At 33.0% G+C, this 26,543-nt stretch overlaps 1 protein-coding gene across 4 annotated transcripts in view; it reads right to left on the minus strand.

The window, feature by feature from the left end:
- Positions 1–5,000, minus strand: part of LOC114334865 (protein doublesex) — a 773,059-nt gene extending 768,059 nt beyond the window's left edge. For all 4 annotated transcript variants that reach the window (XR_007697668.1, XR_007697669.1, XM_050649067.1 and 1 more), the window contains exon 1: positions 4,226–5,000. Coding sequence is in view for 2 of the 4 variants with exons in the window: in XM_050649067.1 (XP_050505024.1) it covers positions 4,226–4,829 (604 nt within the window). In the remaining 2 variants the exon portion in view is untranslated. The remainder of the gene's footprint in view (positions 1–4,225) is intronic.
- Between the last annotated feature and the right edge of the window lie 21,543 nt (positions 5,001–26,543).

The raw sequence follows: 26,543 nt of genomic DNA on the forward strand, positions 1-26,543 counted from the left end.
TCAAACAGTAAAACGTTCAGTTACCCTATTTTTTCACATGACAAATAATGTGGAATTGGACGAGTGAGTCTAGGCTTCGATTACGAATCAAAGCGCCACGAAATTCACGGGTTCGATTCCCGATGCAAGTTTTTATTTTTTTATTTTTTTATGCATTTTATGATTGTAAGTATATTTGTTATATAATTTTTTTTCAGAAAATGCGTATTTAAAATTTTTGCCAACAATTATTATCGTTCAGAAATCATTTTTTCTTTGTGGCATTTTTCAATGTGTTTGTGTGCGTTTTATTCTTTTATTTTTTTAAATTTTTGGTATTGTCTTAAAAGTCACATAATATGTAGTAGAAGTATAACTTCTTGCGTGCGTACAAAGTACACACATTCTTTTTTTCGCTGTGTCTAGGTACACGCTAAAGTGTACGCAAATAAAAAAGTTAGGTACACGCGAATTAAACTTCATCAAGCCAGTGACGTCATTATTTAGCGTACGCAGTAACTGTATATTTTGGTACACGCTATTTTGATATGTTTAGTGTTTGTTTGATAGAAAAATGTTTGGTTATTAAGAGAAGGGAAGCAGAACTACTGAGATGGTTTAAACTTAATTGTATTAAATAAATGTATATTATAAAAGTATATTATATTCAGGTTAGCAAAATAAATATATATTTAGTTGACATGACATGTACAAAATATTGTTAAAATAATTTTTATACGTAAGTTAATTATTATAATCAACTATTCTAAATGGGAAATAAGCCACAATTTAACTAAGAAAATGATTTTATTAAAGTTTCGACGTCCAAATCGGATGTCGTTGTCAAAATACAAAAATAGTCAGGTTAAATAAATTATTAGAAGAAATTTTTTACTAAGAAACAACGTTTTTGTTTAATTTATTAATATTTAGTATTTTGACAACGACCTCCGATTTGGACGTCGAAACGTTAATAAAATCCTTTTTTTAGTTAAATTGTGGCTTATTTCCCATTTAGAATAGTTGATTACAAAAATGCTACAAAGGAAACAGCTTCAAAACAAGTTAATTATTATTCTGAAAGCTTTAGGTATTCGTTTTATTTTAATTTATATTAATAATAAATTAATATATAATAATTTATAGTCTCTTATCTTTTTTATACTGTTTTAAAATATTGTTAAACTCATTAAAAAAACTAAATAATTGTCCACACTCCATAGTTAATTTAAAAACAAACACCAAAGAAATAAAAAATAAGAAACCTCTTTACTAATATGAAAGTGTAAATACAACGCGAATAAACAAATTCTAACACTCTGACTCTCCGATACTCGCGGTATATACTTACCACAGCAATACTCGCGGCTCAAGTTAGCGTGTATGCAAAAAACCAGTAACAGTGCACGCTAAATAGTGACGTCACTGACTTGATGACGTTTCGCGTGTACCTAACTTTTTTTATTTGCGTACACGTATTTTAATAACAAAGAAACTATTTAGACTTTAGACGGTGTTACTCTTTAATATGTGTTTTAACTGAGGACATGCGATACATGAGGAGACTTTGTCTTATAATACCACTAAGATGAAATTATTTCCCATAATATATAGTGCAAAAGGAACAAAGTGTTCAAATAACGAAAATCTGTGCAATGTACCTTTCACTATTTAAAGAGCCTCTACGTAGACCCCAAATCCGTGCTTACTCCAAAGAATATCGCGCCCCAAAATATCACAGAGCCTCCATTAAACAATTTCGTCTCTCGTTGTGTTGCGCTGTGCATACCGCTAACTTAGTCGACAAAAATAACAAGTGTCTACGAGAATTGTTAACATTAGTCGCCTTTCTGTTTGAGTTCGGTTAACTGTTTTTTTTTTGTTAATTTAGTTTTGTTCAGTTAAAGCACATCATTTTTATGGGTAAAAGCGTATATTTTCTTTGTTTCTAAAGATATCAGGGACATTAAAAAAACAAAATGTTCACAAAACATAGGATTGCAATTTACAATAAGATTTCGATGTATACTCATACTTATTTATACCTTGTTCTCCCTACAGGGTGTCTCAAATTTAACATAAGAAAAACATTTCTTTTCTTCCACCCGGTATAAGTTCAAAAAAGAAGTTTCAGTAAATCTTTGACCAACTAAAATATCAAAGAAAACTCTAAAATAATAAAAAAAAGAATTAGCGGAACGTGTTAATCTGTTCACGAAAAAATCAACTAAGTATGAAAATGAGCATAATTTTAGGTGATGCATAACTTTTGAAACTATGTGTATATTGTATATTCAGTATTGAAACTAATTATTTATATCTACATTCCTAACACACATTTATAATAAGAAATGTTTTTCGACGCTCGGTTTACCTCTGTATATTAAAATTAAAGTACATAGTTGTAAATTTTATAATTATTGCAAACAATATTGTTGGAATATAGCCCAGTAAATGAACGGAAAATACGGCGATACCGCGTAATTTTCAGGGTCAACTCAGACTTGCATGAAAATTTGGATTTAGGTTCTTCTTACCCTCCATATCAAAGTTGAACTTTGCAGTTGGACAAAAAAGACGTTTTGTGGCGGTTTTCACAAATAACTCAAAAACTGAGTATTTTATCGAATAAAATATTTTTAGCAAAAAATTTAGCATTGAAAAAAAACCGAAAAAAGTTGTATATTCTTGAAGTCTACAGACCCAGTAAAATCAAAGTTGTAGGTCATGAAAAATACGTTCTTATTCGTCAAATTCCAAATCGAATATTCAACGTGAAGTAACCAAAAAATGAAGCACTTTTCGGGAAAACCCCATTAACCTACACATTTTTAATGTATTTAAAAAAAGCTATATTTTTATTTTTTATAAAAGTTTCTGGTATCAAAACTAAGCGAGTTAGGCTCAAAATAAAGTTTAGGCCTCTTTTTTTTTGGTAAAAAAAATCTGAAAATTTCCCCCTATTTAGCACTCTAAATGAAATTAATCATTACCGCTTTAAAAATAATTTACCTTACTTACGTATTTTTATACGATCTGTAAGTTTCATCGGTTAAAGCGCTTATTTTTGAAAGAGTTATAGTTGAAAGGGCTTGAAGGAGTCACTAATCACGAGTGTATGCAAACTTGGAACAGCTGTATCTTAACAAATTTTTGGCTTACAGGAAAACAAAATGAAACTAGGATATTTACAAAAGCAAAACCTACTTTTTTTTAACCTTTTTTCCAAAATTTTCAGAAAAAAAATTTTTTACTATAAAACCAAATTTTAACGATTAATTTTATTTAGGGTGCTAAATAGGGGGAGATTTTCACGATTTTTTTTTACCAAAAAACGGAAAACTTTATTTTGAGCGCAACTCGATTAGTTTTATGTTAGAAACTGTTATAAAAATTAAAGATAAAGCTTTTGTAAACACTTTAAAAAAATTTAATAAGAATTTTCCGAAAATTACTTAATTTTTTGGTTATTTCACCAAAGAATATAGACGTCAATAGAATTTTACTGCCTTGTAATGTTTCAGCATAGGATTTTGTGTTCCTACTGAATAGGTGCATGTGGCCTGACAACGATTACGGTATTTTTAAGGGACAAATAAACGTGACCATCTGTTCCATTCAAACTCTTCTTCTAGGAGAGTATATATTCTTTGATTTCACGTTGAAATATTCAATTTGGAATTTGACGAATAATAACGTATTTTACATGAACTACAACTTTGCTTTTACTGGGTTTATTTATAGACTTCATTAATACACATTTTTTTTTGTTTTTTTATGAGCTACATTTTTGTTACAACATTTTTTCCGATTAAATATTTACCTTTTGAGTTATTTGTGAAAAACCGCCTGACAACGTGTTTTTTTTTGTCGAAAAAATAAACATTTTCAATCGAAAATAATTAGAAAAGTATCGACTTACTTAAAATACTATATAAAAACAAAAGTTGCTTAGAATTAGTCAATTTATCCGTCTCCGAACTTATTTTAAACGTGCGGTATTTCACGCCCGAGAAGAGGTGACTGTCACCCTTCAAGTAAAAGCAACCAACGGCATAAGTTCAACTTCGAAGTGGAGGGTAAGTAGAACCTATATCCAAATTTTCATGGAATTCGGAGTTGACCCTGAAAATTACACGGTATCGCCGTATGTCCCGTTCATTTACTGGGCTATAATTATTGCAAACAATATTGTTGGACGTTGGAATATGTTAATATGTATTATAAACGTATATTTTGTACTAACCTCTATTAAATTCAGAATAAGATGAGTGACACTCGCTCATTGAACTGATGTTAACAGTGGTGGAAGGAATTTCACTGTTTGGAGTTAACTTCATGGCCTTATTGGAGTTTTGATCAGCACAATGAGAGGAAGAAGAATAATCACAATCTGGTAAACGCCGTTTTAATGGACTTATAATAGGAGGACTTTGTTGCGCTAAAGGAGTAGATGTCATCTTCACTAGCTTACATGGAGGTTGATCTGAATCGGAAGAATCACAGTCTACGTGTCGCTTCATGGAGGTAATTTGAGGTGGGCTGTGTTGAGCCAAAGGAATCATATTCATGTCGTCTGGATTTGTGGAAGTGCTCCTTAACATGGCCTCGTCCTGAGCTTGTGCTCTTCTGAGCGCTGTCTGCATAGCCATAACTCGTTGTCGTTCTGTGGTTAACCTGCACTTTTCGCACTTGCACAAGCGATATGGACAATAGCGCTTATGTCCCTTTAGCGCGACTTTTTTTCGGTGATTCCGACACCTAGCGCAATTCGGAGGTGTTCTTGGAGTCACGGAAGTACTAGATGCGTTAACGTCCATCTTATTTTCAAATTCCTGCGAGTCTGACATTATTTAAAACATACTAATTACCACCAAAGTCACTGCACTCGAATACCGGTAGCTAGGCTAGGCTGACCGTGAAAATGCAACAGGTTCGCCAGTCAGTCAAACACGCGGATACGAGACGAAAATTTACCATGTAGCGGCCGACTCCTCGCGAAATCAACTGTCAGTCTTGCAACGAGCGATGTGAAGTAAGTTGCATTGGCAGTGCAGCGGGGCCAGAGGGGCAATCATTTACGACTTTAAGCGGTGGGGTAAATGCATGTGCAGGACTGCAGTTTAGAACCGTGTTTTATGCCGTAATAACGTAGGGAAGTGAGTTTTGATGACAGGTATTCAAAAGTAGTTTTGTTGCAATTCGACGAATACCAGGGGGTTATATTAGCCGTTTATGATATAATACTCTGTTCTATTTGTTATATTCTCCTGCATTGTTGTTTATGGCTCATAATACGTCTGTGTTGCAGTCTTTACTAAATTTTCTATAGTCGTATTTAGATATTAAATTTTAGGAATTTAATGTGTGACTGTTTATAGGTACCGTCTAGTTACACTTCTATCTTTAATTAAACAACCGTATCTAGCTTTACGTCTATCAATGAACGTAAACTTATCCGCAATGTACAACCATGCAGATAGAACTTTTAATCCACATTAATGTCCGGAGAATAAAACAAAGGGTTGCAAACACTATTTGCAGGATTGCAGGACCGTATTAAAACAAACTTTATTTAATTTTAATTTCGCGATTGTTACAGACAAATACAGTTAAGCCTAGATGTGAACAGTGCCGGATTAACCATTAGGCGGACTAGGCGGCCGCCTAGGGCCCGGGCACGTGATGGGGCCCGCATCCCACACAAATGCATTAATTAATATTTAATTATTTAAGCAGTTATTTAAAAAAAATTAAAATGTTAAAAAAATCGAATAGTGCTGAGACAAAATGCTGAGACAAAAAAAAGAAAATGGTTAATTTATGATTTCTAATCAAACTCAGTTTTTTGCTTTGACTTTTGTCAAATATCAGAAAAATACAACCGAACTTCAAGACAAATTAAGCAGTTATCTTCAAAGGCATTTTTATATTCCCTATTCTAATCATTCCCTCAATTTGGTAATCAATTTTGCAAGCAAATTTTGATAAAAGCTGGTAATTATTTTGGTATGTTACGTTTTTTTTTCAATTTCTACCCACCGATGGGCCTTATAGTTCATTCACTCACGGTAAAATATTGCAAAACCTCCGGATTTTAAAGGACCTTTGGATTTGAAACAAGAGCTTGGATTGACATGAAATTTGGTATAAGCATTCATAGCTAACATGTCAAATAAAAAAGTGATATTTTGCCAATGTGTGTTTTTGCTCTACGGTTGAGTCCACCCCTTCTCGGGGGTGAAAAAATATACCGTCAAAATACGTGCGGAAGTGGATAAACTGACTAATTCTAAGCGTTGATTGAAATATTAATTTCTAAGCAACTTTTATTCAACAGAGTTTTTTCATCAAGTCAATACATTTCGTGTTATTTGCAAGTGAATATCTTTATTTTCAACAATAAAAAACACGCTTTTAGACAATTTTTCGCAAATAACTCAAAAAGTAAGTATTTTATCGAAAAAATATTCTTAGCAAAATTATAGTTTTTAATAAATTGAAAAAAATGGTGTATGTGTGCAGTCTGTAGACCCACTACAAGCAGAGTTGTAGCTAATGAAAAGTAGGTTTTTATTCGTCAAATTCCAAATCGAATATTTCAACGTGAAATAATCAAAAAATGAAGCACTTTTCATGGAAAACTCATCATAACTTGTTTAAATGTTTTTAAAAAGCATTATTCTTGTTTTAAAAAAAAATTTCTGTCATAAAAAGTAAGCAAGGTACGCTCAGAATAAATTTGATCCCATTTTTTGGGTAAAAAAAATGGTGAAAATAACCCCTAATTAGCATCCCAAATGAAATTAATCGTTACCGCTCACAAGCTACTTTACTTATCTATTGTTTATATGCTCTGTAAGTTTTATCGGTATAAAGTGCTTATTTATAAAAGGGCTGTAGTAGAAAGGGCTTGAACAAGTCACTAATCACGAGTTTATGCAATTTTTTTTATTTGGCTTAATGCCTCGAGAACTCATGGCCATGGTACAGTGCATTTTTCCAATCAGGTACCTAGTGTAGTGGGTAGTGTGTGTGTTGAGTAAATGTCTTGTTACTTAGCAAAGTCGTCATTGTTTTTGCAAATTGTATGCAAATTTTGAACAGTCATATCTTAACCAATTTTATCTTTCAAAAAAGCAAAAATCTGAAATATTCAGAAAATCAAAACCTATATTTTTTACTCTTTCAGATTTTTGGTACCACTAATAATTTTTAAGTTATTTTGAAAAAAAAAAGACAATTTTTTCAAAATTTCAAAAAATTTGTTTTACTTTAAATCCCAATGTTTTGAAATATAAGCACTGTGAACCGGTGAAACTTACAGATCATATAAATAATATACTTATAAGTTTTTTCAAGATTTTCATAAATTTTCAAGATTTATGTGCCAAAAAAAGGAATCAACATTATTTTAAGCTTTACTTGCTTAATTCTGATACTTAAAACTTGTTAAAAAAAAAAACAAAAATAAAACTTTTGTAAACACTTTTAACACTTTAAAAGTTGTGATTATTTCTCACCGAAAAGTGCTTCATTTTTTGGTCATTTACGTTGAAGTATTTGATTTGGAATTTGTCGAATAAGAATCTACTTTTCATTAGCTCCAGTTCTGCTTCTACTGGGTCTACATATTTCATACATACACCATTTTTTAAATTTTGTATACGCTATATTTTTTCTAAGAATATTTTTTCGATAAAATACTTAATTTTGGAGTATTTGTGAAAAATCGTCTAAAGAGGTGTTTTTTTAACAATGAATATATTCACTCGCAAATAACTCAGAAATTATTGATTTAGTGAAAAAACTCGATAGAACAAAAGTTACTTAGAACTAATCAATTATTTATTATTCTGAATATATGTTTTTTCACCCCCGAAGGGGTGGCACTCATACCCAGGGCAAAATCACATATCGACACAATATCCCTTTTTTTCTTTGGCATATTCCATAGCTATTAGCTATGGATTATTAATGGGAAGTTGTTGCGAAATGTAAAAAAAAAAGAAAAATGATCTTTTTTACATTGTCGTAATTTATTTTTGGAGTAACTACTTTTCAAAATAACATAAATATCTGTAAATTTGTTTTAAGTAAATGGTCGATATAAAGGGGCCTACTTCTTATGGCCGCCTAGGGCCCCATGATGCCTTAAACCGTCACTGGATGCGAAGACGATTTTTTTGGCAGAAATTTTAGAACTCAATTAATTTAAGATAATTCTTCTTCTTCTTCTTCATGTGCCAATCTTTATTTTTTCTGCAGCAACGCGGAAAAGCTGCACAGATGTTCTGTTGAACCAAATTCTGAGGTTCTTTAACCAGGATGTGCTTCTTCTTCCTAGACCCCGCTTTCCAAATATTTTCCCTTGCAGGATGGCTTGTAGGAGGGCATATCTGGATTCGTTTCGCATAATGTGTTAAAAGCATTCCAACTTTCAAGATTTGATGGTGGTTAGTACCTCTCGATTCTTCCCCATTCTTCTAAGGACCTCCTCATTTGTGACCCAGTCAGTCCAAGGGACTTTAAGAATTCTCCGATTTATCCACATCTCAAATGCTTGCATTTTTTGATACATATCTTCGTTCAAGTTCCATGATTCAACACCATAAAAAAGGCCAGAGAAGACGTAACATTGCAGCATCGCAGCAGCAGACGTAACATTGACAGGTTTATCAAATTATGCAATCAGGAAGATTGGAATAATATTTTTTGCTCTCCTGATTTACTCCATCAATTTCATCACACTCTCATGAAGATTTTCAATTTGGCATTTCAAAAAAGAATTCTCAAAAAGAAAAATAAGAAAACTTGGGTTACTAACAGAATTAAAATTTCCTGCAAAAACTTAAGATCGTTAAACGACATTAAAAAACATATAATATGCAATGTTGAATTTTTGATATATTTCTATAAATATAGGTCCATATATAGGAAGGTTACTAAATTAGCAAAATGTATATCTTTTAAATCTAGAATGGAAAATGCCAATAATAAACAAAAGAAATCTTGGCGTATAGTTAATAATCTTAGAGCTAAAGTTCCCCGAACTACTGATGTAGTCTTAGACCCTTAGACCCTAGTAAGCTGAATAAATATTACTGCTCAGTAGGTCCAGAACTCGCTGGAGAAATTAATTCTTCTTCTAATCCAATGCATTTTTTAAATGGAGTAAACATTACAAATTTTTTTATTTTTTTATTTTCTTCCCACTAATTCGGCTGAAATAAAAAATATTATACAAGGCAAAAATTCTATGGCTGCAGGCTAGGATGATATGCCATCTATAGTTTTATCTCATCTTCCTGATAATGTTCTGAAAATTTTAGCGGAGGCAATTAACACGTCTTTTTCAACAGGTCACTTTAGCGATTGTTTAAAATGTGCTAAGGTTATTCCTCTATATAAAGGTGGTGACCACGTTTTACCTGCTAATTATTAATTATCGTCCTATTTCTTTGTTACCATCGCTTTCAAAGGTTGTAGAAAAATTGGTGAAAATCCGAATGATGTTTTCTTACAAAAACACGATTTACTTTCTTCCTTCCAATTCGGTTTCCAGTCATTAAAAAGTACATATGATGTCATCTTCAAATTCATGGAAAAACTATACTTAGACTTAAATACCGATTATGTTGCTGCTGCAGTTTTCTGTGATCTATCTAAAGCCTTTGACTGTGTCAATCACAAAATACTTCTTAATAAACTGGAAAGATATTGTTTTAGAGGCACTACTCTAAAGTGGTTCAGTTCATACTTATAAGACTGATGCCAGTCTGTATCAATCAATGAGCGCTATTCTAGTAATATCTTTATTAATTGTAGCGTACCTCAAGGCTCTGTCTTGGGTCCTATCTTTTTCTTGATCTATTTTAATGACATAATTAACCTCGATATTAATGGACAGTTTACTATATTTGCAGATGATACCACAATTTTATGGCAAAACAAGGACTCTAAGGTACTGAACAAGATTATTAGTAGTGATATGCCCTAAATCTTAGAGTGGTGCAAAGCTAATCATTTGACATTTAATTTTTCAAAAACCAAATTAATTTCTTATAAGAATGATCTAAACAACACTACTCTGGATAATGAAGGCATTTGTTCTGACACCGTTAATAAATTTTTAGGTCTCTATATTGACAATAAACTTAAGTTTGAGCAACACACTGTATATTTAAGCAAAAAGATATCATCGGGTTGCTTTGCTGTCAAATTAGTTGCACACCATTTAGATTTCAAGATTGAAAAAAGTGTTTATGTGGCCCTGATTGAATCTAATTTGAGATACGGTATTGCCTTTTGGGGTAGCTGTTCTCTAAGTTCTCTTCATCATTTCAGTAGAATCTTTATGCTACAAAAGGGAGCACTTAGATATTTATGCAAGGTCAAGTTTGGTACATCATGCAGGCCTCTGTTCTGGACACATGGTATCTTGACACGTCTTTGCATATATATCGTTGAATTAGCTTGCTTAATTTTTAAAAAACATAAAGAAGATATTCGGACAAATTCCCTTTTGTAACACTCGTCTAACTTACGTTATTCCACTTCCAATTCCCTCTTCTATATTAATTTAAAAAATCATTTATTTACACTGGAAAGAAAGTGTTTAATCACCTACCACTCAATATAAGATCCTCAAGCAATATTTTTCTATTCCGAAGAGCAATCAAGAAGTTCTTATTATCTAAGTGTTACTATAGTATCGAGCACCTAGCGGTAAACGGGTCATAGGTAACTATGCTTCTGAACAGAAATAAATCTCTTTGTTTTCATCTATTCTTTTTCTATAGTTACCTAGTAGTTTTTATAAAAATCGTGGTTATTAATACATTGTAATAAACAAGCAACAAATATTGTGTACCTTCCCTTAAAAATTGGTGTTTCTATTTCGAATGGTATTATTCTAATTATACATATACATATATGTACATATTTTCAATAGTTATGCATCACTTAAAATTATGCTAAATTTAAAAAAATATATATAAAAGGAACAGAAATAACAAGTATTATTAAATATTATTATTTTGTTGAGCCACAATATGTCAGCAACAAATTGCCAACATTGTTGTTATTTCTGTTTTCTTTCAACAGTCAATAAATACATATTGGTTCATTAATAATAATGTTCTATTTGTGATAAAATATATAAAATTAAATGGACCACCAAACAATATACCTTGTGTCTGGCACATATGCTTTTTCTCATGAGCATTTTTCAGTGCGTCACAGTTTTTCGATTTCTTTCTAAGGCCTTGTTCATATAGGGCGGTTTGCCAACGTTTGACGCCGCGGTTTACCTGACAAACCCAACCGCCGCGGTTCAAGTTTACATAGAAACAAATGCAACCGCTCAACATCGTACACATGCAACCGATCCGTCGTCAAACCGCGACGGTTGTAAGTTTACTATGGGAAGAATGAGACCGCCAGTCAATCGCTGTCATGTGTACGAACCGCGGCGGTTGGATTTTTCAGGTAAACCGCGGCGTCAAACGTTGGCAAACCGCCCTATCTGAACAAGGCCTAACGCATTAAATTGTATATGACAGAAAAAAAGGCACGTCGGTGATTACTTTGGTAATTATTCTAGTTCGGTGATTATTCTAGTTATCGATGTAATAGAAAAAAAATTATTTACTAATTATATAATATATCTACGAATATAATCTGTACAATTTATAAGACTATACAAATCAAGGAAAATACCATTTTATAAATGCAATAAAGACATTTGATTTGTTTTTATGCCCAATTGCAAATAAAATTTGACAACTGTCAGATTTAACTAAAATGTCATATTAGAGTAAATGTTATAAATGTATATTATCACGGACTTACCTTTTTTTCTATCATTTGTGACGCACTGAAAAATCCTCATGAAATGAACTCTATAATACTCTGTATAATACATTTAGTATTACAATGGTATTACCTCATAATAACCATTTTTTTAAATCTTTTATAGTGCGTCTAATAATTTGGCCAGAGATTGTGTACTACGGAAAAAACATAATCTGTTCAGATTGTTATCAAATGTTAGCGTTTAGTGAAGCGTTTTGAAGAATTCTTCAACTTACTTTTATTTTTTTATAATACAGCTTCATAATTTTACAACACTATATTTTTCGGCAAACTTTTATAAATTTATACCAGACTTTTCACTTTCTCAGCTATTATAATATTTTTATTATGTTTCTTAGCGACAAAGGTTTCATATTTTACGACATCCTTTCTACGTGTTCGCCGACACCAACCCTTATGCAGGGTAATTTAATCTCATTTTAGATAAATACGAAGTAATAAAATAGTATTGGGTATTTCGCAATACTGGGTATTATCAACAAGTACCCATACAAAAATATTTTGGCCGATAGTAACTGGTAAATTTCTATAAAGTGGGTTTTAAAAATAATGACATTGTTTGGCCGCGTCCGTATTATATAAATGGCCGTTAGTACAGGTTGCCGATTTTGACAGGTGGCCGTTAACACAGGTTTTAATAAAATAACATTTAACTAAAATAAAAATTTGTTTCATGAGAAGTACCTAGCTATTTTTTTGCGCTTAAATACCTTTAAATTCAATAAATATTTTACAATATAAGTTTAGATCAAACCTATCAGAGGTAAACTGCACTATGTCACTGTGAATAACCATTAATTACAGTAATTAGGGCAAATTTTAACGTTTCATTAGTTGGATTGTACAAACTAGTTATATGTTATGATTAAAATACGATCGCATTGTCTTTCAGAGCGAAAGATACCTAATTATGGGATATATAAGATTTTTAAAACATTCAGAGGTAAACTGCACTATGTCACTATAAATCAGAGCTGGGTAGTACCCAGATACTTCTGTATTCGAATACAATATCCGGATACTTTTTATGTATCCGAAAGCTGTATCCGGATACATTTTAAATTTTGTATCCGGTATCCGTATCCGTGATCAAATTTTAAAGTATCCGGCATCCGGATAGTTTTTTTGATATTCGGATACTTTTAAATATTTATCGCCCAATGATAATGCACCTAACGTAGGCACAACACTGCCATTCCTTCAATCCAGATGTGTCTAATATGAGGGGTGTAAAATCAAAGTCGGCAATCTCCCATTTCCATAATTTTGGGAAACCGCGAAAAACTGTAGAAACTAGCAAAATTAAATTAACGCAATAAAACTGATAAGAATCATATAAAATTTGGTTTGTGATCGGATGTCCAGAAGGCGGAGCTTAAGAAATTATTTATTTTCCTTTTTTTAAATATTTTTGTTTGGAGATTGCCGCATTTGTTTGCAACGCTAGTAGATTGACTGATATGAAAATGATCTATAAGGATATTACCAGTTTTAAAACTAATTAAACATCATTGTGCCGGTTACTTAGTGAAGAAAAATATATTTTGTTATTCAACAATAATGTAAAAGCAATTTAAATGCATATTACGTAAACCAAAATATCCGGAAGTTCGGGTATATATTCACAGGTTTTGACAGAGTTCACGACATTCACAATTGATCACGTGCGAGCGCAACGTGGTTCTTATTGGGCCGCAGCGGAGATTGCCGTGTTTGGTACGCACTCAGCTATAAATATTGCCGCTTTTGATCCTAACATGAATTTTTCACTGCGATTTTTATACAGTTAAGACCGCTTTTGGTTTTTACAAATAGTTTTATCTAACAGATAATAAAAAAACGCAACAAATGGCGTCCCTAACTCAAAACATGAAAAAGTGGAGATTGCCGCCTTTGATTTTACGCCCCTCATATGTTAAATCCCACTTTTCGTACTCGTCACCGTTATAATATATTTTATATAGCTAATGGAGCTTTGCTTTTACCTACTTGCTGTAATCAGTTATAAATCTTCATAAGGACGTTGTTTAATTAATTACTTACATTTATTTTTTATATTTTCTGTAACTCTCTTTTCAAGTACCCTGTATAATTAGAAGAAATTATTTTTCGGATTATAATAAAGTACATCTTAATATTTATAATTTTATTTTAGTGTACCTACAAGTACATATAAGTACACCCCCTAAGGTAAAAAGTTTAAAATTTGATAACTCGTCTGGTCCGACGCTGGCCAAATTCAATATCAAAAGCTCAGGCAGTAACACGTTTGATTTTTACAGGAAAATCCTGCAAATTCTTGTCTACCGAGTACAGAAGACAAAGGTTTTCGTTAGCTCATTAGTGATTTGAGTTTTAGTTGAGAAAGACAAAAGTATCCTTCAAAGTATCCTAGGAAGTATCCGAAAAAACTATCCGGATACTTGTATCCGAATACATTTTTAAATGAAAGTATTCGTTATTTTTTAAAAAGTATCCGGATACATTTTGAGTATCCGTATCCGGTATCCGGATACTTTTTTTCAGTATCCGACCCAACTCTGCTGTAAATTACCATTAATTACAGGGCAAATTAATTAGGGCAAATTTTACCGTTTTATTAGTTGGATTGTATAAACTAGTTACCTATATTTTATAATTAAAATATGATCACATTGACTTTCAGAGCGAAGGATACCTAATTATGGGAAATAAAAGATTTTTAAAATATTCAAACGGCCCTACTGAAAAGTTGCTTAAAATGACATAGTGTAGTTTACCTCCGAGGTCCAGATTTGAAAATAATAATTTTTTTATTTCTTTTATCTCTATATTTCGAAATGTGTTAACAAATATTATCGACAGCAAAAAATGCAGTATTGTTAATTTTATTACTGCCGTTGCCACTGCCACCACCTGATTAGTCTGTCTCAGCATCTTTAAAAAGAAAAAGTGTTCGGAGATGATTATTTATTATTAATACGTGACCAATCGGTATTTTAGGTACGTGATGTATTTCGATTGTAGCCTTGTGCCGCTCTTTGTATTCGGTATTCATGAATGTGCCTTATATCAATGAAACATCAAAAAACAGGATGCAGACGTAGAAAAACTTCTACTTGTTTAATACAGATTAAATTTCAATTTTTATTTATGATAGTATATAATGTATTATGTAGTTATTTTTTTACGAGTTAGTTTTTACGAGTAAGATTTTTAAAATTCTCAAATTATAACTGGGAGGAGTTGTTCTTCAAAAATTCTTCAATAAGAAAATAAGAAAAATCCCTTTCCTCTTTAATTTTCAAGAAACTCTCTACACTCTACGCCTACGCGTATATAAGTACTCCCGCTTCGCGTCGTTCGGCAAACTGCAGTCGCGTGCGGAAAAGAATGACTTTCTGCACTTGTTAGGAAAATAACTATTACAAAAGTTTTTTTATTCCACTTTAAAGCACACGCGCCAGTGTTAATGCAAAGGGCCTAGCCGGGTAAGATGGTGAAAAGTGCCCCCAACCCAATCTAAATTCCATATAGGTCACTTTTTAGCACATATAGAGGAACTCACTTTCTGAAATTTTTAGCCCCCTAGGTGGTCACGTGACCCCCCTAGAGCCTAATTAGGCTGTTTATGATTTTATTTTTTATCTCAGCCGCATTAAGAGCTAGCCAAAAACTTTATTTAAAAAAGTTGTAAGTTTCAAAAAGATCTATATGAAAAATTATTTTTTTATTTTTTTGGCGGGAAATTCGAATTTTTAGAACAATTTTAAACTTTTAAATAAATCTGAAAAAAAAACTAAGACACCCGTTTTTACGAAAATTAATTATAATGTGTATTTTTGCACAATATTTCACCCTGAATTTTTTCAGATTTTTAAAATTGGTGAAACGTACCTTTAAAAATAAAAAACCGCATTTTTTCGGTTTTTTTTCGTTTTTTTGATACAATTTTATACATGTTTTTCAAAAAATTTAACACCGTCACTAGAATAGGTAAAAAACTGAAAAATAATTGGGATTTGCTTCATAAAAATTTTTTGTAACGCCATCCATTTTCAAGATACAGGGCGTTGAAGAAAACAAAATTTTACATATTTTTTACGATTTTGCCGAAACTAGTGGCAACATTGTAATAAAACTTGTAATAGTACATTGAAAACTTGCAATAGTAATTGTAATAATACAACTAAGGATTTAATATTCATCATTGGCGCGCATAGGGGTAATGGTCTGAACTTTTCAAAGAAAAAAAGATACTACGCCACTGACATATTTCAAATTAACAATCAGTTTTGAATTCCTCGTTCAATTTGCAATAAAAAATCTATCTTCTCATTTTTTCATACGACGCGCTGTTTTGCTGCAAAAAATAAAATATCTTAACGCTTCCAAAGTATTCGAATTAATTTTGATAATGGATGTATGAGTTTATTATGTATGTAGATGTAGAAACTACTAGAAGTTCGAATACTTTGTAAGGGCTAAGATCTTTTATTTTTTGAATAAAAATGGCGCGTCGTATGAAAAATAAGAAGATACATTTTTTGTCACAAATTGAACGAGAAATTAAAAAACGATTGTTAATTTGAAATATGTCAGTGGCGTACTATCTTTATTCTTTAAAAAATTCAGACCATTACCCCTATGCGAGCCAATGATGAATATCAAATCATTAATTGTATGTCAAAATATGCACAATAACCAGCTCTTAAATCCCGCCAAGTTTTATTACAATGTTGCCAGTAGTTTCAGCAAAATCGTAAAAAATGTGTAAAATTTTGTTTTCTTCAACGCCCTGTATTTTGAAAATGGATGGCTTTACAAAAAATTTTTATTAAGAAAACCCCAATTATTTAGTTTTTTACCTATTCTAGTGACAGTGTTACCTTTTTTGAAAAATATGTATAAAATTGTTTCAAAATACGAAAAAAAAACTGAAAAAATGCGGTTTTTTATTTTTAAAGGTACGTTTCACCAATTTTAAAAGTCTGAAAAAATTCAGGGTGAAAGATTGTGCAAAAATACACATTATAATTAATTTTCGTAAAAACGAGTGTCTTAGTTTTTTTTTCAGAGTCATTTAAATGTTTAAAATTGTTCTAAAAATTCGAATTTCCCGCCAAAAAATTTAAAACATTTTTTTTCTTATAGATCTTTTTGGAACTTACAACTTTTTTTAATAAAGTTTTTGGCTAGCTCTTGATGCGCCTGAGATAAAAAATAAAACCATAAAAAGCCTAATTAGGCTCTAGGGGGGTCACGTGACCACCTAGGGGACTAAAAATTTCAGAAAGTGAGTTCCTCTATATGTGCTAAAAATTGGCCTATATGGAATTTAAATCGAGCTGGGGGCACTTTTCACCATCTTACCCGGCTAGGCCCTACAGAAAGGCAAAATTATTTAACCAAAGAGTTTTACTTCATAAGCGCCAGTAGGTATATAGTATCAGATGGTATCACTGACTATTCATAATTTTGTTGATAATTTAAAATTTGATCTTCCTCCATTAAAGTAGATTGTTGACATAAGGGATAGCTATGTGACAAATGACCCAAAAAAATAAACAACCTTTTTGTATCGTGAAAAGAATTTGTCTGCATTAATTTTGTATGAGTTATTAGTGAGAAAAACCATAACATATTTCTTAGGTTGCATTATATTTATTAGTGAGTTTTGGTTTTAGTCTTTTAATCTTTTTTTTAGTTATGAATTCTGACTATACATAGAAATAGTTTTCTTATAAATAATATTAGAATTATTTAAGCAATGTCATAGGAAAAATGTTCAAAAATTAATATGTTAAATTTAAAAAAATAATGAATGGAAAAAACGTATTTTTATTTGGGTGTCCTTCAAAATTTGGCGCCCGTTAACATTTGGCGCCCCGGGCGGTCGCCCGGCTCGCCCGCCCCTTTATCCGGCGCTGGGTTGAAGTATGAATAGTACATAGTACATAGAGACTTTAATGTTGTTCTATTTTCAAAATTTTGAGTTTACTTGAGGCGTCAAAGATCCAGTTGAAATTTTGGTCTAGCGAAATTATACCTAATAATTATTTACTGCAATTATTTAAGAATTTGCTTTTTCGTTTTTGGTACCGAAACCTAGCATTGCATTTAAATGGCCAGTAGTGAAAGGATTTAACTCGTGTTGAGTATTTTCGAATTGCCCCCCTTAACAATCAAATTGCCCCCTGTGGGTCGTGGGCCCCACGTTGGGAAACACAACTTATTCCGATTATTTTTTTTACACAAACTTACTCAAACATGGGTTCTTATAACAAATCCACAGGGTGCTAGGAGGTACCGTAGTCGAAAAATTGTTGAAACAATAATTATTTTTAAACAAATTTACAAACATAATTTTTTCACTTTAAACAAATTTTTTTACATCATTTGGGTCATTCTGAGCAGAAAAGGTTTCTTGTGATTTTTTTCTAAAATTGATTGTTGTCGATGTATACGCGATTTAAAATTTGAAAAACTCGAAAATAGCCATTTTCAAGGCTTAATAACTGGGTTAAAAATTATTATTATGAAAGTCAAAGTGACCAAATCAAAGTTTAAAGTTCCTCCTACAAGATCCTGAAGAAATTTTTGTCATAATTGTATTGCTAATCGCGAGGCGGCCGTCAATGTTGAGTGCAAAAGAGATGCATCATTCCGGCCGTCCAATAGTGCATTGATGCAAAAAAAAAAAAAAAAAAAAAAAATGAAAAAATATAAAAATGAAAAAATTATTTTGTAATCGTGATATTAGTATTCATCTACGAACTAGAATGTTAAAATGCTATGTATTCAGTACTTTGCTCTACGGTGTTGAGTCATGGACTCTTAAACAGAGGAATATTAAAAATCTTGAAAGCTTTGAGATGTGGTGCTACCGCCGTATACTAAGAATAAGTTGGGTGGATAAAATTACAAATGAAGAAGTAATACGCAGAATAAATAACAAGCCAGAAGTTCTACTGAATATAAAAAAGAGAAAACTTGAATACTTAGGCCACCTGATGAAGGGACAAAAGTACACATTCCTACAAAACATAATGCAAGGAAAAATCCAAGGACGAAGAAATCCAGGCCGTAGAAGAATGTCCTGGATGAGAAATTTGAGAGAGTGGTTTGGCTGTACCACTAACGAATTGTTCAAAACAGCAGTAAATAAAATTAGAATCGCCCTAATGATATCCAATCTCCGATAGGAGAGGCACTCAAAGAAGAAGAAGAATGGTGCATCTCCCTGGCACTCACATTGACGGCCACCTCAATACGCTCTTACCGAGTTATTAAGCCTTTAAAATGGTCATTTGCACATTTTTCAAATTTTAAATCGCGTATAACTCGACAACAATAAATTTTAGAGAAAAATCACAAGAGACCTTTTTTGCTCCGAATGGGCCTAATCTAAAAAAAATTATATAAAGTGAAAAAATTGCTTGTGCGAATTTATTTAAAAAAAATTTGTTTAACCCTGCTGTCCTGTTCGGGTCTATTTGACCCCCCAAAAAATGTATTTCTAATTTCACAAATTATTACCGCGGCGTAACGATTTGGTGTTTTCTAACTTTATTACCTAATATGACGCCTTTAAATTACATATGAAATAAAAAATCAACTTCCTGATTTTTTTGACAAAAATTAAATTGTTACCTATGGTTAGTGTGACCAACTAGCCCGAAAAATCCGGGACATGGCCCGAATTACGAAGTCGTGTCCCGGCGTCCCGGACAAGGCTTCTGGGCCATCCGAATTTTCAACATTTTGGTAAAATTCTATTTTGAAACTTTGAATACGTTATTCTTTTAAGAATTCACATCAAATTGAATTGGTCGGACGCAAAAAGTCGACAATTTCTAGAATGTAATACTAATTTTTTTTCTTCTACGGCCCTACAGCCCAAATTGAGCCTTGACCTCCTTTATTTTTTGCCTCCACCCTTGTTTGTCTGTGGCTGCTCGCTGCTCTTCTCCATACACGGACTCCTCAAAGTGCTTGTGCGTCTGTTTACTGTTTACTGTGTCTTCCCAGCGCTTTCTTGGCTTTCCAAGCGGTCTTTTTCCCAGCATTCTAATGTTCAGTGCTCTTTGTAATACTAGTACCACATCAAAAATTCCTTTCTTGAGAACGATTTCCGTCGAAGCCTCAAAAACTAAGAAAAATGTAGATATCGTTACAACCAATTGTCGCTTGCCTAATCCCAACAAAAATATTGTCAACATAAAAATGTTAAATAATCAGTAGTAATTGCACAAGAGCTCTGAAATTATTGAATTTTTCCCGAGTGACACTTTGACAGTTTTAATTTAAATTATGTCAAAGTGTCACGAGAGCAAAAATTCTATATTAATTTCAGAGGTCGAGTGCAATTTGTTGCGATTATTTCATGAATAAAACTGTTCAAAACCAAAATTTTATTGTACTTTATTCGTGTAAGTACCATTAAACACACAGTTTTTATAAATATTTGACGATTGAAAGTCATCACTTTTATAATTTTTAAAACATTAAAATTGTCATTAATGTCACTGAATGTATTTTTTCATAGCAACGAAGGGCATCTGACGTAATATGCTTAACCACGGGAGATTATCAAAAATTATCACCTTAATTTGCATCTCTGTAGCTTTCTATTGGTCAGAATATCCTATGAATGAAATAATCAATAAAATGATGATATTAAAGTTCTATATTTAAAAAAATGGTCCGATTTTCATTGAAAAGTCCCGGATTTCAGGTATTTTTTTAGCTTTGTCCCGAATTCGACTGAATTGGTGTTGGTCACACTACCTATGGTACGTTCTGGTCAATATGACCCGCGTACTTAAACCGTTTAAAATTACATGTGTAGGCAGTGCCGGATTTAGGATACTTGCGGCCCTAGGCCAAATTACCCCGAGCGGCCCCCGATAACTTCACGATAGCATAACATAAATGAAGAGAAATGCCACTAATTTGCTATTATTTGAATACGGTACATAAATAGGCTGAAAAGTTGTATTCATTATTTGAATATTCTTGGTTTACGGCTAAAATTCCAAAACAGCTTCAACAACAATTTCTATAATTTATAGAAAATATATACCTAACTCAAAAAGTTAGCAACCAGCAGTTATTTGTAAAAATATTAATATTGCTAAAATTATTATATTATACCTAAATAGCCCAGTAAATGAACGGGAAATACGGCGATATCCGATACCGTGGAATTCTTAGGGGCAACTCCGAATTGCATGAAAATTTGGATTTAGATTCTACTTACCCTCCACTTCAAAGTTGAATTTGTGCCGTTGGTTGCTTTTACTTGGGGGGTGACAGTAACTCCTTCTCGGGGGTGAAAAAACATACGTTCAAGATAAGACCTTCTTCTTCTTCAGGAGCCATCTCCGCTACCTAGGTTGGCAATTATCATGGCCATTTTAATTTTTGAGGCAGTAGCTAAGATAAGACCGGAAATGGATAAATTGACTGATTATAAGTAACTTTCATTATACAGTCGAACCCGCTTATTGGAACAGCCTTCGTGCCATGCAAAAGTATATCTATATTCTAATAACCGATCATTGGTGGCTAATATATAGTAACGTTCCGGGACCTCAAATTTTTATTCCTTTAAGCGGGATATTCCTATAAATGGTATTCTAATAAGCGGGTTTAACTGTGTAGAGTTTTTTATGTAAGTCAAAACTTTTCGAATTATTTGCGATTGAAAGTGTTTATATTTCGACAAAAAACTACGTTTTCAAACGGTTTTTCGCAAATAACTCAAACAGTAAACATATTATCAAAAAAACTATTTTTAGCAAAAGTGTAGCTTGGAAAAAAACGAAAAGAGTTGTGTAGTCGTGAAGTGTATGGAACAAAAGCAAATTTGTAGCTCATGAAAAATACGTTTTTATTCGTCCAATTCCAAATCGAATATTTCATCGTGAAATAACCAAAAAATTAAGCACTTTTCGGGAAAGACCCATTTAAATTTTAAAAAGGTGTTTAAAGAGAGCTTTATTTTAACTGTTGACAAAAGTTTCTACCGTTGAGAAAAAGCGAATTACGCTCAAAATAAAGTTGGCCCCCTTTTTTTTGGTAAAAAAATCATGAAAATTTCCCCGTGTTTAGCTGGTGTTTTTTTTATAACCTACACTTTTGATAAGAATATTTTTTTCGATAAAATATTTACTTTTTGAGTTATTTGCGAAAAAATGTCTAAAAACGTAGATTTTTGTCGAAAAATAAACATTTTCAATCGCAAAGAACTCGAACAGCATTGATTTACATAAAAAACTCTATAGACAGAAAGTTGCTTAGAATTAGTCAATTTATCCCTTTCTGGGCTTATTTTACACGCGTTTTTTCACCCCCGAGGAGTTACTGTCACCCCCCAAGTAAAAGCAACCAACGGTACAAATTCAACTTTGAAGTGGAGGGTAAGTAGAACCTAAATCCAAATTATCATGCAATTTGGAGTTGCTCCTGAAAATTACACTCCAAATCGGTCATTTACTGGGCTAAAATTAGGATTGCAGTTAATTGTTAAAGTTAAATAACATTTGTTTCATTTGATGGGGAAAAGTACAGGTGACAAAAAAAGACTAAAAAAAGCCCAGTTGAAAAGACATTATAAGTAACAGAACAAGCAAAATAATATGAACTGTAATAGTAATAGGCTACGGTAACCTACTCAAAAATAAAAATATTTAGAAAACAAAAATTTTAATTCAATTAAATTAAATTGAAACAAAGTTTTTTGACAAAACGCTGCGGCCCCCTTTTGCTTGCGGCCCCAGGCCGCGGCCTAATCGGTCTAGTGGTAAATCCGGCACTGTGTGTAGGTATGTTTAGTTGTCAGTATTCTATATTTATAACAGTGTTTGTCAGTCGGGTACGTCTATAAATAAAAACAGGTTACTGCAAGCTATAACTTGTAAAAAAAATTGTTATGCTCTAAAATTGCAGATCTATACAGGAAAGCAGGTACCACGTCAGAACGAAATCAGGGAATGCGAGTGGTGTGTGACTTGAGTAGTGATTTGAAAGGCCACAATATTACATACTTGTGATAACTTTACAATTTAGCACAATTTTTTCTAAAAAAAAAGTACAATGCTGGTGACTATAAGAAAAATCAACCGGAGCTTCCAGCAAAAATCGAGAATAAAGAAGTTTATAGTTCGTCTTTTTTGCTTCACGCAAGATACCAATGTTGTTGACAATATTCCGAAAAATAATAAATATATTGTTCTAATGAGTACTTTTCATCATGAAAAGGCTATTAGTGACAAAAATGAAAAAAAAAACCCAAATTATTTTAGATTACAATTATTCCAATAAGGGAGCAGTGGATACTCTAGATCTGCTTGTTGGTACATATACATGTAAGAAGAAGACAAATCGCTGGCCAATGATTGTTTTTTATAATTTTCTAGACATTTCTGCCTACAACGAGTTCGTTTTATAGACATCAATAAATCTCCAATAGAATACCAATAAACTGGCAAAACCTGCGAATTTTTTTTGAGGAATTGAGAAAACACTGGTGAAACAAGTTATCGTTTCTAGTAAGATATACCAATAACTGAAGGCTCACAACTCACAATAACTGGTAAAAAGGACACGAGCAGAAGCGAGTAGACAAGATAGAAATTCTAGTGAACTCTCTATGAACAATCTAACTCCGCCGGCTAAACGAGCACGCTGTAAACTTGCTCTAAAAACGATAACAAGACTAATACATAAAATATTATTATGTTGTATATACGGTGACAATATCTTTTTAAAGAAAAAAAAGTACAAAAAACAAAAATGCATTAAAAACGCAAAATGTATCTTGTTATTGGACAAATCTAACTTTTTGGCATTAAAAATAAATAAACTATGTAGCTAAACATAAAAAATTATATCAATTAAACTAAAGAAAACATAACACATTACATTAACTTTAAAAAAGTTACAAGCCTGTAATTACGAGTTTTTAGATGAGGGACCTGGAATACCCTCATCTTCTTCCGGTTTTTTGCATCATTCATATTTTTCAGAACTTAAGATTAATTTAAGAAGGTCCGGCTTCGACTGAAGTAAATGAAACATTTCATACAAATCTCATCAAAATTTGCGTACACCAGCATCGCTGCCTTGAGAGTGGATATGGACATTTGTGACATTTCCGACGTCCAATAATAATTATTTATTACAGAAAATAAACGCTCGATAGCCGCACTAGTACCCGGAAGACAAAAAATAAATTCGCATAATATTTGTAAGTTTTTCAGTTTGAATTGATCTACACACTTAAAAATTTTAAGCCATTGCATCGATCCTGACTATTTTTTTCTTCTCTGTTCCACTCAGCAATTTTTTCACTTATAGCCACGTCTTTCAAAATTCCCAGTTCGTCAAAGAGTTGATCTTCGTTTAACATGGTTGTCTTGATATACAATTTAAAAGCTTCGAGAGAATAACAAACATCGTTCCATGTTATTTCACTTCTTATGCGGGCTCCACACTCTCGCCGAAGTCGATCGAGGTTCAACAAGTACGAGAGTGTAGACGGCCACCTTGTGTAACTTTGCCTCACTTCGTTCTACTTCCATTCTCTGTCGATCTGGTCAAAGGGATCTTTGTCGGTATCGCACTTCCTCGCGAAGTAGAACGAGTGTGTAGTGACGGTACTTCGGACTTCGGTCAACTTTGGCGAAGTAACTTCGCCGAGAGTGTGGAGCCAGCTTTAGATCTATGCTTTTGAATAGTTTAAATTCATGAAAATTTGTAGTCTAGTTTTCTAGGTAGGTTACACATTTTGTGTAAAAATGTTTCACTTGTACAGTGAAGTTTTGTGTACGACCACAGCACCATAAGCCTGATGTCTCACACACTTAAAATGTTTTTAAAGATCATTCATAAACGCATTTACCAAACACTTGATATGGATATTGAAGAAACCCACTTTGTATTTACACTACTAATCCAGAGATGCTTGGATGTGAACCAGGATATGTACGTCTGTTTCATAGATTACAACAAGGCTTTCGATAAAGTCCGCCACACAGAGGCGGCTTTACCTATTGTGCAGGGTGTGCGGTGCACACGGGCGCCGGGATGTTGGGGGGCGCCGATCGCCAAAGAGCGGGTCCTTTACTGTGTTTCAACATAAAATATGCCTTAAAACGATTAATGAATAATGACATTGGCACTTAAGCGCGAGTTATAGATTCCTGCCCGCCCGGCTGTTCGTCCAACGGACGGACGGCAATCTTTTGATTCGTTTGAAAACATACCGATAATGGTTCCGAAATCTGTTGTGGAACCTATAAAGGTCAAATTGCTTGGGACTTGTCGGGCATTTTCAAAGGCGTTTGTACAGGTGTCGCGGGATAATTTTGCGAAATAAACTTTGACAGAATGGATTAAGAATTTGTGTAAGTTAACATGTAAATATAAAGTAAAGCGGCTTTTCATTTGATTAAAATTATTTAAAAGGAAGATTTTCTTTTATTACTACCACAATTTACCGAACATGCGAAGAACAAATTGCGCCCAATCAGTTTGGATTTGTGAACGCTGTTGGTACGAGGGAGGCTTTATTTAGCGTGCAGGTGTTGTTTCAGAAATGTAGAGATGTCAGCTGTGATGTTTTTGCATGCCTGATTGACTACAAGAAGGCTTTCGATAGAGTCAGACATGAACAAATGATGGAAATGCTGAAGAGGACAGAGATTAACGGAAGAGACCTGAAAATAATAGCTAACGTGTATTGGAATCAATTAGCAGTGCTCCAAATAGATGGAGAATATAAAGATCAGGTCAAAATTTTAAGGGAGTGAGACAGGGATGCATAATTTCACCGCTGATCTTCAATCTGTACTCAAAGCACATTTTTGAAGAGGCTCTAAACCCTAAAAGATATTGATGAAGGCATCTCAATAAAAATGGAATCAAGCTCAGTAACATGCGGCATGCAGATGATACAATAGTGTTTTACAATACCATAGAAGGGCTGTAAAACTTAATGAACGAAATAACGGAAACAAGTATAATATATGGACTAGACATAACCACCAGCAATTCCAAGCTAATGATCATCAGCAAGCAAAACATAACTGGAGCAAATCGCATCGTCGCATGTCGCATCGGAAAGGAAAAAAGTGCATTCTTGACTATGAGCTCTGTGTTCAAGAGCCATGACCTGACCTTAAAAACAAAAATAAGGCTCCTTAAAGGTTACGTGTACTCAGTGCGTCTATACGGAGTAGAAACGTGGACATTGAAGGCAGAAACTCTATCGAAACTTCAGGCTTGCGAGCTATGGTTGTACAGAAGGATCCTGAAGATACCATGGACAGACAAATTCACCAATGAGGAAGTACTACGGAGGATGAACACAACCGCAGATTTAGTCAACATCGTGAAGGCCCGTAAGTTGCAGTACTTGTGACATATAATGAGAAATCGAGGCAGATACGAGCTACTCCAATGCATTTTACAAGGTAAAATTGAAGGAAAAAGGGCCCCAGGATGAAGAAGAATATCCTGGCTTGCTAACCTGAGAGCATGGTATAGAAAGACTTCAACACAACTATTCCGTCTGCAACCAACAAAATCATCATAGCCAGAATAATCGCCAACGTTCGGAACGGACAGGCACCCTAAGAAGAAGACTACCACAATTATTGCGACATTCAGTGGAGTCAGAGCTCCTCAAAAATTATCCATAT

The sequence above is a fragment of the Diabrotica virgifera genome, chromosome 4, assembly GCF_917563875.1.
Source record: "Diabrotica virgifera virgifera chromosome 4, PGI_DIABVI_V3a".
NCBI classification, from domain to species: domain Eukaryota; kingdom Metazoa; phylum Arthropoda; class Insecta; order Coleoptera; family Chrysomelidae; genus Diabrotica; species Diabrotica virgifera.